The sequence below is a fragment of the Miniopterus natalensis genome, chromosome 17 (assembly GCF_054644295.1).
Source record: "Miniopterus natalensis isolate mMinNat1 chromosome 17, mMinNat1.hap1, whole genome shotgun sequence".
Lineage (NCBI taxonomy): Eukaryota > Metazoa > Chordata > Mammalia > Chiroptera > Miniopteridae > Miniopterus > Miniopterus natalensis.
Window position 1 is genome coordinate 42,295,468 of NC_142097.1, and position 14,253 is coordinate 42,309,720.

Here is a 14,253-nt window from a genome sequence, read left to right on the forward strand (position 1 = left end):
GGGGTACTGCACACGCGCCGAGCTCCGCGATCGCCCCGCCTCCGATCGCCCAGGCCCCGCCCAGGCCCCGCCTCTGCCCCGCCCACTATCCGCCTAGGCCCCGCCCAGATTCCTGCTCGGCCCCGCCCAGGCCCACCCCTGACCCGCCCTCCGGGGCGGAGCTAAGCGCGGCTTCCGCCGGAAGTCCGGAATCGAGCCGAAAATCCTCCGGAGCCGCTGAGGGCCGGGGGATGCCACCCGCTTCTCCGGCGCGCAGTCGCTCCCGTGCCTCCCGCCGCCCCAGTTTAGATTTTCACGCGCAACCCTGACGATGTCCTGATACCACATCCCATCGCAATTCCAGCTGCAAAATTACTGCAGGACCTGGAGCCCGGAAAGGAGCCGACATCCCGCCCTGGTCCGCCCTTGCCCGGCGAGGCGCGGGGAGGCTCTCGCCCGCCTTCCCGGCCTGTCCCCCCGGGGACCCTGCGCCACCCCGACCATGGCCCAGAAGCCTAAGGTGGACCCGCACGTCGGTCGGCTGGGATACCTGCAGGCGCTGGTGACGGAATTCCAGGAGACGGAGAGCCGAGGTGAGGGCGACGGGGTGGGGCTCGGGGGCCGGGCCGGGGCCGCCCGCGACCGTCGCCGGGACCTGGCTTCAGTGCGCCTTTTCCGCTGCAGACGCCAAGGAGCAGGTCCTCGCCAACCTCGCCAACTTCGCCTACGACCCCAGCAACTACCAGTACCTGCGGCAGCTCCAGGTGCTGGACTTATTCCTCGACTCGCTGTCGGAAGAGAATGAGACGCTGGTGGAGTTCGCTATTGGTAAGGCCGGGACCGGCCGGGCCGCGAGGGGACGGGCGAGGCCGAGCGGGCCGCCGGGAGAGGAGCCCCGGCAGCCCCTCAGCGCGCGGCGCACCTCGCGGCTCGCACCTTGTCGGGGTCACAGCTACCTTCAGTCAGGTCTCGAACGCAAGCCCAGGACTCCCTCTGCACGCCTGCCTTCCCTCCTGCTTGGAAGTGAGATCATAACTGAGGGGGGTGGCCCTGCCGGGGTGGCTCAGCGGTGGAGCGTCGACCTGGGATCCAGGAGGTGAGGGTTCGATTCCGGGTCAGGGCAGGTGCCCAGGTTGTGCGCTCGATCCCCAGTAGGGGGCGTGCAGGAGGCAGCCGATCAGTGACTTCAGCATTGATGTTTCTCTCTCTCCCTCTCCCTTCCTTTCTTTGAAATCAGTAAAAAAAAAAAAAAATTACAAATAAATAAATAAAAACATATTTTAAAAAGTAAGTAAATGAGGCGATGGATTGAAGCCACTTGGAGGGGAAAAGTTTAGCGTGCTCTTTTAAACCTCTTTAATGTTTTAGTATCAAGAGAAGTAGAGGTGACTTGGAATTGGCTTACGGTTCCTGTAGTTATGGCCTAAGATCTACTGAAATATCCGCTGGACAGGTATTTATTGGGCATGAACTGTGTGAGCAAGGTACTGTTCTGAGTGCCGGAGAGATGGCGAACAAGTCAGAAAGGTCTTGGCTCTCAGGGAACTTTCATTCTGGTAGGGGAGACAGATGGTGAGCAAACCAAGAAGCTGAGGATTGAAGGAAATAAGCAGGATAATTAGATGGAGCAATAGGAGATGGGGCTGCGTCTGCTTTGGCCCTCATGGGCCAGCGTTCTAGGCAGAGCACATGGGGGCGGGAGACCCTACAGCAGGAGGAGTGAGGGGAAGGCTGATGTGTCAGGACTGTGGCGAGTGAAGCAGAGGGTGGCACAAAGTGAGGTTAGAGAGGTGGCAGCACCAGAGTTTACACCGGCTTAGAGCTAGTCCGTGGGAAAGAGTGTGGAATTTATTATGAAGGCAAACAAAAATTCTTTTCAGCATGCATCTTTTAAAAATAACATTTCTCTATAGTGGAAGACTCTTATCTATGTAGGGGAAGAAATCTTTAATAATAATTCCAGTAAGCCGGTGTTGCTCAGTGGTTGAGTGTTGACCCATGAACTAGGAGGTCACCGTTCAATTTCCGGTTAGGGCACATGCCCAGGTTGTGGACTGGATCCCATCATTGGTGTTTCTACCTCTCTCACCCTCTCCCTTCCTCTCTCTAAAATCAATAAATAAAAAAACATGCCCTCGTCCACCCCACATGCCATCTTTAAAAAAAAAAGAAGAAAAAAAAAATTCCATTGCCACCTGATACCCAATTATGCAAATTTTTCTCATAATTCCCAAAAAGACTTTTTTGGTTGCTTCTTGTATGTGCCCTAACTGGGGCCAAAAGGACATTTTTTTTAGTTGGTTTGTGTACGCCAGGATCCATGCATTTAATCTGGTTCTTATGTTCCTTAGATCTCAATTTCTCTCTCTCTTCATGGTGTTATTTAGTTTGTTCCTCTATCCCCTTTAATTTCCTGTAACCTAGATATTAGATCAAAAGCTTTGATAGAATTAAATAACACTCCCCCCACCCCTGAATACATCATAGGTAAGTGTGATTTAAAGTGTTGAAAGACCATCCAGGTCTGCCCCTAATGTTTGTGGTATTGTGGCTAGAGTTCAAGTGGGAGTTGCCCCTCCTCTTCTCACCACCACAGGTCTCACACATGTGTATGGACATCGAAGCTCCATTCCCTCCGCCTCCCTCCCCCCACACACACCTGCCTGTGGCCTTTCCTTGGATTTAGGAGTATATATACCAGCGGTGGGGTTCACCTCTGGGAGTGAGGATCCAGGAAAGAGGCCCATGCAGCAGAATGAGTATTCCAAGTTCGTGCCCCAAGTAAAAACTCTGGCTGCCTTTGACATTAATTTGGAAATGTTTGCCCAAAGCACCATTTGCTGGTTGTGCACACCTGCTCTCTCCTTGATGCTGTATGGAGACAAAGGAACCAGAAGAGAATCCTCTACTTCTGTGAAAACTGGTTGAATCCTAGGCTATCACAGAATACTTGGCAGTCTTTTTACTAAAACTGGGTTCAAGTAGGTTGCCTCCCGGAATTCAGGTTGAAATCCCTTTCCTGTGCTCTGTTTCCTGCAATACATGTAGCTGCCACGAGATGGTGATGGTGCTCAGAAAAAGGCTGTTAGGTACTCAGGGGCCTCTTTGGAAAACAGTCTGTAGTAAAATTGAAGGTAGGCACACCTCGTAACCCAGCAGTTAGGAACAGTAAACAGTAGAATGGATACCAGCATTGCGGGATATTGATACTGTTTAGCAAGGTAAAAGAACAGTTTAACTACATGCAATAATGTTATAAATGTAATAGTAAGCAAATGATGCTAGACACAATATTACACATACAGTGTGATTCCATTTCTATAAAGTCCCAAAACAGGCAGACATGAACTATAGTGTTTAGGGATGTGTCTGTATAAAATTTTAAATTTATTGATTGATTTTTAGAGAAAGAGAGGAAGATACAGAGAGAGAGAAAGAGAGGAACATCGATTTATTGTTCCACTTATTTATGCATTCATTGGTTGCCTCTTGTATGTGCCCTGACCGGAGATCGAACGTGCAACCTTGGCCTGTTGGGATGATGCTCTAACCAACTGAGCTATCCTGCCAGGGCCTAAAAATTATTTTTAAATTAAAAATATAAAAGGTTCTGCTTAGTAAAAATTTGTTATGAAATTATTACAAACCAAGAAGGTTTACCTCTGAGGGAGGGAATTGGATCAGGAAGGGACACACCGAGGCTTATGGACTGGCGACAGTGTTCTAGGTCTTGTCCTCAGTGCTGGTTACATGGACATTCGTTTTGTCATTGTTAAACGCTCCCTGTATGTGTGGTTTGCAGGGGTGGCCCTGTGCCAGCCTCTAGGGCTATAGACAGGTGTGTTCTTGGTCCACACCTACTGTGTGCCAGGGAGGGGCCTTGATCACATTATTTAATTCTCTCTGCCCATTTTACCATTGAAGAAGCTGAGGCTTAGAGAAATTGAGCTGCTTGCTCAGGTCACCTGAATCCTCAGAGGCAGTACTGGAATTCTAACTGGATTGGCCCACCACGAGCCCCAGCTCCGTCCTCATGCTCCATCCTTCCCTCACTTACCAGTGAGGCTCCTGCAGTCATACATCTTTCTGCTTAAGAGGAAATTCCTCAGCCATCCACCTGTGGCAGGTTTCCCCTGACAGGAAGGTGGTGTCCAGGTTCTCACCCCTGCTCCCTTCCTCACTAGCTCAGAAGTGGCCCCAGGCTGTCCTCACCGGTGCCAGGGCAGCCGCCACCATCCCTTCCTGACTTGCAGAGACCAATTTCCCATCCTCTTAGGTCTAGGCACAAGCAGGGTGTGTGTGCGCGGGAGTGTGTGTGTTTGTTATTTATGTGAATGTATAATTTATTCACATGGTACAAAATTTAAAAGGTGGTGAAAGGTAACTCCCTCTGCAGCCTTCTCTGTGGCTCTCCAGTGTCACTAGTTTCTTGTGTAGCCTCCCAGAGATATTTTCAGGGTTTACAAACATGTATTTGTCTATATGAATACTTGGTTTTTTTAAAATATCTTTATTGATTTCAGAGAGAGGAAGGGAGAGGGAGAGAGAGAGATAGAAACATCAGTGATGAGAGAGTCATTGATGGGCTGCCTCCTGCATGTCCCCGACCGGGATCAAGCCCCGATCTCCTGGATCCTAGGCTGATGCTCAACTGCTGAGCCACGCCCGGCCGGGCTGAATACATTTTTGCATGTTCTACACATGTAGTAATATAATGTCTATATTATTTATTTACTTTTAACTTAGCAACATCTTTTTTTTCCATATACAGATTGTATAAATTTGTTTTTATTTTTTACTTAGCAACATATCTTGACACCCCTGCCGTGTCAGTCCGTGGGAGCTGCCTGGTCCTTTGTAAAGCACCCGGCGCTCCGTGGCATGGGGGACCGAAGGTTAGCCGGCCCCTCGGGGATGGATGTTTATTCATTTCCCTTTTGCTCTCAGTGTTTCAGTGGGGTAACCTTAAGTCAAAACTATATTACAGTGTTTGTGTTCAGTTTTGGTTAATTCTCACCCAAGGATAGTTTTTCCATTGATTTTTGGAGAGTGGAAGGGACGGGGGGGGGGGGGGGGGAGGAGAGGGGGAGAGAGCGAGGGGAACATCGAGGGGAGAGACACAGTGAGAGACACATCAGTTGATTGCCTCCTGCACACGCCCCAGCCAGGGCCGGAGATCGAACCTGCCGCCCAGGTACATGTGCCCTTTGATGGGAATCAAACCAGAGACCCTTCTGTGTGCCGGCCGACGCTCTATCCACTGAGCCACACCGGCCATGGCTAATACAGGCTTTTTAAAGACGTCTCCCTCCATTCCTGGCTCTTCCACAGCCCTTCCCTCATAAAGAACCAGCAGATGTGAGCATATACACATATGTATATTTGTCCCCCCAACTCCCTTCTTCTACCTAACGGGACTGTTCTGTCCCTCAAATTTGAAATTTCAGAGAGAACCATTTTCAAGATGATAAAGTAAAACCCAAGAACTAATAATCCCAAATGAAGATTTTGACTTGGGATGGGCTGCGGGCGGGTCCTCAGATGTGGTAATGTCTGGGGCCCTGCTCTCCAAGGGCTCACCCAGCCCCCAGGCGCCAGGCGCTGGCTAAGCACTTGTCGGCTTGACCTCATTTAGTCCCTGGGACCATCCTTACACCCTCCTGCCCTCCCAGCAGCAGTGCCCGACTTGCTGTGTTACCCAAGGCCACCTACCTGCCCTCTCGGAGCTTCCAGCTTTCTCATCCTGGGCTGCTCTTGGGGGCTCCCCTCTGCCTCTCCCAGGGGTTTCTACGGTTCCCTACACCCAGAAAGGCCCTTTTTCTGTCCTGTCTGGTTTGTCCAAAACGTTCACCAGCCAGTCCCAACTTGTTTTCCTTTTTGCTTGGTAACTTTTTTTAAATTGCAGCGTGGTTAACACAGCAGAATGCACACACCTTAAGTACAGTGTATGTACCTCTGTAGCCAGTCCCTTAATCACGACATAGAAAGGTCCCTCGTGCCCTCTCCCAGTTAGTCTCCCACCCCAAGTAACCCCTGTCCTAACCTCTAACTCCATTAGTTTGGATTAGTTTGGCCTGTTCTTGGACTTCATGTAAGTGGAATCACAGTTTCTTTCACTCAACAATGGGTCAGCGTAAGAAACATCCAAACCTGTAGAGACTTTATGAGTTTGAGCCAAACTGACAATTGCAGGGAAGCAAAATCTCAGTGGATTGAGAAAATGCTCCAGAGAATCGCAGTTTTACAGCTTATTTTATACATTAGAATCAAAGGAGGAGACAAAAATTCATTGCTGGTAGATCAGATAGCGTTGCCATTTGATCTTCCCCTGGCCTTGGTGGCAGTGTCCTGCCCAGACACGCCTCGGTGTGATGATACTAAGGAGAGAGTTAGTCTTACTGCAGCCGTAAGTCCCATCCCCCAGCCGAGTTCCGTCTGCGAGGTGGGTAGGAGGCTGGGTCGCACTCAGCGCAGGATGGTGCAGATGTGTCTGCGAAGCCGGTGCCGCCCCCCAGCATTGGCACTTGTCCCCGTGCTTGACCAAGCCTGGCCTCTGCCCCACGGCAGGGTTAGTTTTCCTCGGAGCTTCTAGAGGGACACCCTTTCCCATGGGAGTGGCAAAGGGCTCCCCATCTCCTGGGACTTTGGGTGAATTACTCAACAGCCTTGGCTTCTTCCACTAAAATGGTGGTAATAACAATACTTTGTGGGGTTCAGTTGTGTTTCCCAGCATATGTCCAGGGAGTTTCCGCAGCTGCAGGTTCCTGGGTACAGAGGGACACCAGAGAGTGGGGCCCTGCCTTATGGTGCCCAGTGATAGGGACAGACAGCAGGCCCGAAGGCTGTCTACAGGCCCAGGCTGTGCCAGGTGCTACACTGGGTGAAGGGGCACTGAGGGAGGATTGACAGGGAAGGCCCCTGAGTGTCTCGCAGGGAGGGACCTCTCCATCAGAGCCTGCCTCCTTCTCCTCGCGACTCCAGGAACACCCCTCAGCCCCTTCCCTCCCTCAGATGTATCCTGTGGGCCACAGCCCGGATCTCAGAACTACAGGGTCCAAGGTGGGTAGGGTCTCAGGGAGCTGTCCCATGCAGCCCCCCAACCCTCTGCAGTTCAGTCCTTCCTCCCACCCCCAGCCCACCCTGCTCACTGCTTGAAAACCCTTCCAACAGATACTCCTGGAGCGCCCCTTGCTTCTGGCACCAAGGACTGGTGGCAGTAAAACAGCTGAGGTTTTTTTTTTTTTTTACAAAAGCACCTGTGAGCACTAAATGAACTTCCCTCCATGTGGCTTCAAGCTCCCAGGTGCCCCCAACACCCTTAGTCTCTTCCTCAGCTCTTCTGCTGAGAACTTGGCCTTCGCAGTGACAGGCTGCCGTGGAGCCTTCCCCTCCCGACTCTGGTAGCTGATGGCAGTGTGTCAGCAATGGGAGCAGCTCCAGTCTTGTTTCAGGCAGCATTTACATGCCTGCTCCCTGACCAAGGTCCACAATTTACTGGGTTGACAGTTAGAAGCTTTCATTCCTCTTTAAGGGCTTGTGCCTCACACCAGCTTTCCCAGAGTAACCTGGTGGTATTTGTCGGAGCTGGCCCTGTGGCCAAGCAGGCCACCTCGGCCTCTGGGGGCTTCCTGTGCTTCTGATGCAGCCATGGCCGTGGCCCACGTGGCCCTGGAGTTTGAGTCTTCCTCAGGCTGCAAGAGGAAGCTGAGGTCTCGATCTCTGACGCGCACCTCCTGGGGGCTCGGCAGGCAGTGCGCAGGAAGCCGGTCAACAAAGGCAGTTTCTAAGCATCTGAACAAAATGAGCTGGGGTGGGGAGGGGAGTCCCCTGGCCGTGGTGGGGAGCTCCAGGGCACCCTTACTGCTGAGGAAGCAGTGAAGTGCCAGTTACCAGCAACAGGGTGGCCACTTGTGAAGCTCTGGGACCAAACGGTCCCAAGGGTGGGCTGAGGTTGGTGACTGCCATGAGTGGTGAGGAGAGGGAGAAGGGCCCGGCCAGTTGGTGCAGGGCAGTGAAGACCACGGAAGGGAATTTAGATTTCATTTGAAACACAATGGGAAGTCCCTAAAGGCTAAATGGATAAAACCTTTAAAAACGTTTTCTTACAGAGCAGGACTCTCACTGACCCAGGTACTGCTAGGGGAGGGGCATCAGTGCCAAATCTGGGCAGACTCTTGCCGCTGGAGGAGGAGTGTCCCTGCCAGGGGCCCCATAGGCACCTGTCCCCTCTTGCTGGGGAAGACATCCTAGCTGAGACAGCCTGTGGGCAGCCCTCTGCTTGTTTTAGGGAAGCAGGGGAAGTGAGTGGGCTGTGACTCACTCCTGATTGGACACTCAGGTCTGTTCCTACCCTGCTGTGCAAAGAGCTGGAAGCCCTTCCTCTGCATGGAGCAGGACCCTGAGTGTGGGGCGCCATGATGGCGGGAAGCTTAGTCCCTCACAGAAGTCAGCTTCCTGCATTGAGTAGCCAGTGCTGTGCAGTGAGCATCTGTCCCCTGGGCCGAGAGGTCACCAAACCAAGGGGGCAGTGCTCATAGACCTGATGTGAGAGAATGGGAGGTCGAGAATGGGAGGTCTGGCCACACTACCTGAGCCATGGCTTGATCCAGCACCACAGCTGGCCTTTTTTTTTGTCCCCCAGAATCCTAGTAACAGTGTTGTGAAAATGACACTAAAATGCTCTAACCTCTTAATAAATTGTACTGTATCCGTAAAATGGTGCACTGCATAAGCACTAAATGATGCCATGATTGTAGATTTATTGGCATAGAAAGATGGTCACAACACATTAAGTGAAAAAGCTGGAGTATAAAACATTAAGAGTAGATTTTTATGAACTATATATTTACATATTTAAAAATCATGGGATGGCCCGGCTGGGCGTGGCTCAGCAGTTGAGCGTCGACCTGGGATCCAGGTGATCAGGGTTCGATTCCCTGTGAGGGCACATGCCCGGGTTGTGGGCTCGATCAATGACTCTCTCATCATTGATGTTTCTCTCTCTCCCTCTCTCCCTCTCCCTGGAATCAATAAAGATATATTTAAAAAATAATAATAAAAATCAAAATCATGGGATGTCCCAGGCCGGGTGTGGCTCAGCGGTTGAGCATCGACCTAGGATCCAGGAGATCGCGGTTGGATTCCCAGTCAGGGCACATGCCCGGGTTGCAGGCTTGATCCCCAGCTGGGCGCATGCAGGAGGCAGCCGATCAGTGACTCTCATCATTGATGTTTCTCTCTCCATCTCCCTTCCTCTCTCTCAAATCAATAAAGATATATTAATAAAAAATAAGTAAAAATCGTGGCATGAAAAGCAAATGTTAAATGTCTGGGTGGGAGGGTTAAGATGGTTTATATTTTGATTTCCAGTATTTTTAGCTTTATTGAGTTGCAACTGACATATAATAAACTGCATATTTACAGGTAAATTTGGTAAGTCTTGACATATGTATATACCGGTGAAACCATCAAAGATAGATTGTGGGTTTTGTTTTTGTTACTTTAAAAAAAAAAGAAAGTATGTCAACCACTAGACTGGCTGGACCAAGGGGGAGGTGCCCACTTCCAGAGGGCTAGGATGTGGCAGGCAGGCAGGCCTTTCTGGAACCCTGAAAGGGAGGGCTGGAGACCAGAATGGACTTTGGATCCCTTGTCCCTCGGCCACCTTCCCACAGGCCTGGGCCCTTCCCTGGGACTCAGTGGGCAGAGAGAAGCAGTAAAGGGAGAAGGGAGGAGGCCCAGGGCTGAACATCCAGACTTATCTTGCTTTCCCCCAGGAGGCCTCTGCAACCTGTGCTCAGACAGGGCCAACAAGGAGCACATCCTGCAGACAGGGGGCATCCCGCTCATCATCAACTGCCTGTCCAGTCCCAACGAGGAGACTGTGCTGTCCGCTGTCACCGCAATCATGTACCTGAGCTCGCCCGGCTCCAGCTCCCACCCTGAGCTGACCGCCATGCCTGTGGTCCAGTGCATGCTGCGCTTCTCTCTCTCGGCCAACACGAGGCTCCGGAACCTGGCCCAGATCTTCCTGGAAGACTTCTGTTCCCCAAGCCAAGTGGCCGAAGCCCGCCGCCGGCCGGCTCACTCTGCCCTGGGTATCCCACTGCCAAGGACCAAGGCCCCACAGCAGCCCTGACCCACGGACACATCAAGGCCATGGTACTCTTACTGCCAGAGACAAGACTGAAATCCTGGTGGGGGCTCAGGAAGCAGGAGCCGTAGAGCTCCCACTGAGTACTTTCTCCCCACATGGCGCCTTTTCAGCCATTTTAAAGGTGAGTTTTCTCAGCCTGACAGGTATTTACACTGTGATGAATGGCATTAGGAGATGGGTTGAGGAAGACAGACTTTGAGACACGTGGCGAAGGAAGTGAAAGGCAGTGGCGTTTTCATGGGCTGGCACTCAACCAAGGGAAGGTGAAGGTCCTGCCTCATCCGCCCACTGCCAGGCTCACTCTCTCATGTAAGAAGCACCCTGGTCCCTAGACCCAGAGGCTTTTGCAGAAGGCAGCCCTGACCGCAGCCAGGCCTGGGGCTCAGGAACACTGCTCGAGCTTGAGGAAGTAGGCACGGCCCCTCCACAGACATGTCTGGATTAATTTTGAGGAATAGGAATGAGTCTCAATGCTAAAACTGTCTCGAGGCTCTGGGAAGCTGGGTACCTGCCCACAAGCTCTCCAGGCTGGTGCTGGGCATGGTGGGTGCTGGCCTAGAGAACTCTATGGCCCAAGATTAACCATTTATCCACAGGCCTGTCTGCCAGGCACAGTGTGAGGGCTTCAAAGATGAAGTGGTCCCTGCTCTTGAGTGATGCAGCCCAGTGACTGTTACTGTGGCCAAAGGGCATTAGGACCAAGGCCATGAGGGTGATGACATCAGAACACAGGCACAAACCCTTGGAGCTGCGTCTTCTCCCCACACCCCATGGCCCTGGCCCTCCTCTGCCACCAGGGTTAAACGAAGGGGAGTCCTTGCCCCTGGAAGTACATTTCAAGCTCAGGAGGTCTTCGGGGATGCAAGTAGAGGTGCGCAGGGAGACAGAGGGCTAGATATCGACATAAAGCGTGTGGCTTGCAGTCCACAGTGTGTTGGTCAGCACAGGGCAAGGGGTGTGGGACACCCATGGAAGACTCCGGAGCAGTGGGGAGTACTGGTCCTCTGTTGTCCCCTAAGGTTGACCTCTTACGTCCAGGGTACGGGACCAAGGAAAGGCAGCTGCAAGAGAAACGGCACCTGGGTGGGAGTGGAGGTTGGGCAGGTCCTGGGGCCTCTGGAGATGGAGGAACGGGAAGGCCTCCTCTTCAGCCTCCATTCCAACTCCACAAATAAAGGGCCTGAAAGGAGCAGTGCGCCAAAGTGTTTTATTAAAAGGTTCCTGACTGATTTCCCATGCCAGCCATCTCTGGAGGTGCCAGGTGGCTGGCCTGTGAAAGTAGAGGTTACTGTGTCTCCCTGCTCCCCAGTACTGGGGTCACCACTGCGCCGCCGCCTTGTCACTCAGCTCTGCTGGGTCCTTGCTGGCCTGCCTTCCCTTCCTTCAGCGACTGTCCACAGCCTTCGTCCCAGTGGCTCCCCGTTTGCTGTCTATGATCTCCCTCCAGTTGTCACTCCAGGAGAGCAGCCGTCTCCTTGTCGGAGGCAGGGCCAGGTGCTGGTTGTGGCAGCAGGTGAACAAGATGTGTTCCCAGCTTGGGATCTCCTCTTGGCCTGGGACAGGGTATGGGAGAAAGGCAGCAAGCATGCAGTCTCTACCCTGGTTATTTTTGCTCCCTCCCCCCAAGTCCCAGCAGGCCAGATGCCTGGAGGTTCCCAAGGAAAACAGATCCAACCTAGAATGGTGTCCTTGTCATCAATGAGCAGGTCCCCCAAGACCACCGTCTTGTCCCTTGTCAGGATAATGCGCTCCACAAACTGGGGCCCCAGGTGCTTGTCCACCCAGCGGAACTGTGTAGGGGACACAGGTCTGTCAGTAAGGTCTTATGGGCCCCTGAGTTCAGGGCCAGTGAGAAGTAGTGTGAGTGGGGTGGGCGGCAGGTGACAGGCAGCTCCCCCCTCCCCACCCGCACTTCCTCCTCCTGCCGGTTTAGTTTGGAGCCAGGACTCAGGAAGCCGGGTCTGTCTAGCAGGTGCTGGGCAGCCTCACCTTCTCGCCCACACAGTGGTCGTACTTCATCAGAGGGCTGGTGCAGATGAAGACCTCCGTGCTGCGGGGAAGGGGCAGGTCAGCCCGGGCGGTGCCAGCCCTGCTCCCCACCACCCCGCCCTCCCTTCCTCACTCCTGCATGGCGTTCATCGCCTGCATGGCTTCCAAGGCTCCGGGGATGGGCTCCAGGTCTAGGAAAAAGCCTGGGGCTTCATACACACTGGCGACTTTGTCCTGAAAGATACAGTGTTCCCATCCCGGGTTCTGCCTCGGCAGATGCAGCCCGGCGAGGATCTCCCAGCGAGGCGAGCGGTGGGGGAGGGGAGGCTTTTCTTACGCTCGCGTGAACCGTGTCTTCCGAAGTTAAAGTTAGTTTTGCTAATTTGAAACAGCAAGGGGATGCCTCGGGAAATAGAGCAGAGACCATCCTGCCCCTGAGGAGGGCTCCCCACTCGGAGGGGTCCTGTGGGGGCGGGCTGCCCGCTCCCGGGGCGGCCCCGCGCCCGCCCGCCCGCGCCCCACTGCCTACCGCCAGGTCGGGCCGCAGGGCTCCGTACTGCTCGCGAGCGAAGAAGCCGCGGCGCTGGTCCAGCGGCACGTGCGGCTCCCCGGGGAAGCGGCGGCGGTAGGCCCGCAGGAGGCCGGCCTCGAAGTCGGCCAGCACGCCGTCCATGTCCACCAGCACTCGCACGGGCCGCGCGCGCCGTGCCGCCGCCGCCATCGCCGCCGCCATCGCCCGAGCGCCGGGACCGCGACAGCGAGGGCGAGCCGGCCGGGCCGGGCGGGCGAGCGGGGCGCGCGGGCGCCGCTTCCGGAGCCGGAGCCGTGCGTGGGCGGGGCCGCGCCGGGCGCATTTGCATGGGCGCGGGGTGCGGGGCGCGGAGCCGGACGCGGCCTAGGGGTCACCTTTCTGGCCGTCGGCTGCCGCGGGCGTTACTAGGGGCCGCACGGGGACGGTCGGAAATGCCGAGAAGCATCTTCCCACGAGGAGCCGAGACCACAGCCGCGCGGCTCCCGCGCCTCTCCGGGAACCCGAGCCTCCGGCGGGGGGGGGCGCACTAGCCCAAGGCGGGGATCGCGGGGCTCCCGGCAACCGGAGTCCTTGAAGCTGCGGCAGACGACCGGTCCGAGCGAGCCAAGCTCCTAAGAAACGGATGCCCAAGCCTGCTGGTTTGAGACATGGGAGCCTTAACACGCCAGATCCCGCCGGGACCAGGATTTCCATCAAGCTCAGGTAACGGGGCAGCCCCTTCGGTGGGACCGACACCTCGCCTCTAGAACCGACAGTTACACCCCGCTCTAGACAGTGCTGAAAGTTGCTAAATTTTGTTAACGGCCCCTTTTGTAGATTTCACTCCATTTCCTGCCCACGCCCAAGTATAGTTTCCCATCTGCGCGCCTCAGTACTTCTAGACCAAAGCCCCAGAAGCATCACAAAGGGGAGCCGGCGTTTCCTTCTAAGGCGACCTACAAAAACGCTCAAGAGGTAGAATGTATTGCAGACGCTGTCAATTCTAGTCATCATTTTAAGATCATTCAGGTTCACTGTCTAGACCCTAAGCTTTCTAACTGGAAAATTAAAGCAAACATGTTTACATAGAATTTGTAATTTTTTAAAAATATTTTTTTATTGACTTCAGAGAGAGGAATGGACAGAAAGAGACAGAAACATCAGTGCCTCTCGCACGCCCCCTGCTAGGGGTGGAGCCTGCAACCAAAGCATGTGCCCAAACCCGGAATCAAACTGCCATCTTCTGGATCATAGGTTGATGCTCAACCACTGAGCCACACCGGCGGGGCTCTATGTAATTTTGATAGAGCATAATTGCCTGCCGTTTTGCTAGTCTTTCCCTCAGAACACCTTGTTTTTTTACCAGTTGTTTTATTTTCTGCTGTAACCACCCCCTCCAGAACACCTTAATTTTGATTAGGCATTTTTCTCTATATAGAATTAAAAAATCCCAAGTCACAAGTTGTGATACAAATCAGGGACATCTCTTTTCCAGGAGCCCCACCATTACTGAGAAGGGTGCTGGTTCCCTACCTCCAAAGTCATAAGTGAAACTCTACCTCGGGCTGGTGTGCTTTCCACTGTGAGAGAAATGTAACACCCCAACAACCTGTAAACA

The 14,253-nt window shown here is 53.6% G+C and overlaps 2 protein-coding genes and 1 pseudogene across 3 annotated transcripts; 1 reads left to right on the forward strand and 2 right to left on the reverse strand.

Moving 5' to 3' along the window:
* The first annotated feature begins 206 nt into the window (after positions 1–206).
* Positions 207–11,551, forward strand: ARMC7 (armadillo repeat containing 7). 2 transcript variants are annotated; one of them, XM_087826347.1, is made up of 3 exons: positions 207–572; positions 664–807; positions 9,756–11,551. In XM_087826347.1, exons 1-3 carry the CDS (start codon positions 482–484, stop codon positions 10,115–10,117), a joined length of 597 nt encoding a protein of 198 aa, XP_087682473.1. In that variant the 5' UTR covers positions 207–481; the 3' UTR covers positions 10,118–11,551. The 2 variants fall into 2 exon arrangements, with proteins under 2 accessions (XP_087682473.1, XP_087682474.1); XM_087826348.1 differs by having other exon boundaries at positions 664–743; positions 9,756–9,976.
* LOC148091308 (large ribosomal subunit protein uL15 pseudogene) lies at positions 6,987–8,395 on the reverse strand (annotated as a pseudogene).
* Positions 11,329–12,872, reverse strand: NT5C (5', 3'-nucleotidase, cytosolic). The gene is given in 6 exon segments (XM_087826351.1): positions 11,329–11,554; positions 11,557–11,688; positions 11,811–11,925; positions 12,125–12,185; positions 12,258–12,358; positions 12,654–12,872. Coding segments are annotated over 6 exon segments (693 nt in total). The 5' UTR covers positions 12,858–12,872; the 3' UTR covers positions 11,329–11,474.
* Positions 12,873–14,253: the final 1,381 nt, after the last annotated feature.

Coding starts and splice junctions, on each gene's coding strand:
- ARMC7 (XM_087826347.1), top strand. CDS start 482: ATGGCCCAGAAGCCTAAGGTGGACCCGCACGTCGGTCGGCTGGGATAC. Junction 573..663: donor CCAGGAGACGGAGAGCCGAG/GTGAGGGCGACG, acceptor TTTCCGCTGCAG/ACGCCAAGGAGCAGGTCCTC. Junction 808..9,755: donor GCTGGTGGAGTTCGCTATTG/GTAAGGCCGGGA, acceptor GCTTTCCCCCAG/GAGGCCTCTGCAACCTGTGC.